Here is a 1,074-nt window from a genome sequence, read left to right on the forward strand (position 1 = left end):
CGTCCAGCAGACATCTCTGGAGGAGTAGTGAGAGGCTGAGCCGACAGCATACACAAGCCACGACCGGAGGGTTGGCAAGGAGAGTTTGTGTGTGTGTGGACGCACCGCAAACTTGTCCTGGAGCGTTCGCTTCATATGACGCCAGAAGGCTTTAGATTTGCTATCTCGGCCGAGAAGCTTATTCAGGTACCCAACGACAGCGACCCTGTGGGGTTCCTCACTCGGAATGCCGCTCGACCTGATAGCACCAAGAAAAGGAAAGGCGACCTCCATCAGTTGGTCGCTGAACGATATTGAGCGCATCAGGTAGGGGAGGGCGGTGGACCTAGTCTTCTCGCGAAGCAATTTCTCAACCTCCTTCCTCACAACGCGTGCTATCATCTGTACAAGAGCAATGAGCCAGCCGCAGCGGTGAAAGTGGGTTGTAGGAGAAGTGCCGTACCTCGATGAGAATGTCGCGTTGATGCTTTTCGTTCACACGCCGCCTCAGGTAGCCCAGGTGCCGGATGTTGACGCCCGCCTGCGGTGCGGTCAGTATTAAGCACAACATCCCTGCGTGGTACGGTACCGAATGGATGATCTCGATCAGGTCCTCTTCGGCCCTGGACTGATTCTTGACCAGGTTGTTCATCTTCTCCGCCACTGCAGGGATCACTTGCTACGGGGAGCAGAGGAGAGTTCAGCTTTCGAAACTGCGTCCAGGCTGGTTACGAGCTAACGGGCCACGTACCTTGATCAGCCGTTTGGTCGCCTCGGTGACATCAGTGTTGTACTGGTCCTTGTGCAAGTCGGCCTTCGCCCAAATTGTGAACGCATCTGATATGTGCGCACCACCCGTCAGGTCCTGCGTGATAAGTGCGCGGCATGCGGGGGCAGATTACCAGAAGAGAGCGGAGTGACGTTGGATTTAACCAGCTCTGGCCGGAGGAGGTTGTACAACACGATGCCTCGCCGAGATCGACTGCGAAGAAGAGTCACACGGTTAGTCCGCGATAGTGAGATCATCACTAGCCTGGCGCACGCACTTTTGAGGAGACGGTCGTTCTGGCGGGAACGTGCGAGCAAAGTCCTACA

The 1,074-nt window shown here is 56.0% G+C and overlaps 1 protein-coding gene across 1 annotated transcript in view; it reads right to left on the reverse strand.

Moving 5' to 3' along the window:
• The window catches only part of ACA1_249900 (uncharacterized protein), a gene marked incomplete at both ends in the record, with an annotated part of 2,036 nt that overhangs the window by 285 nt on the left and 677 nt on the right, over window positions 1-1,074 (reverse strand). Inside the window, 5 exons of the mRNA XM_004352602.1 lie at window positions 106-238; window positions 326-381; window positions 443-520; window positions 569-658; window positions 731-816. Coding sequence (XP_004352654.1) covers window positions 106-238; window positions 326-381; window positions 443-520; window positions 569-658; window positions 731-816 — 443 coding nt within the window. The remainder of the gene's footprint in view (window positions 1-105; window positions 239-325; window positions 382-442; window positions 521-568; window positions 659-730; window positions 817-1,074) is intronic.

Source organism: Acanthamoeba castellanii (genome assembly GCF_000313135.1).
Source record: "Acanthamoeba castellanii str. Neff unplaced genomic scaffold scf7180000084767, whole genome shotgun sequence".
NCBI lineage: Eukaryota > Discosea > Longamoebia > Acanthamoebidae > Acanthamoeba > Acanthamoeba castellanii.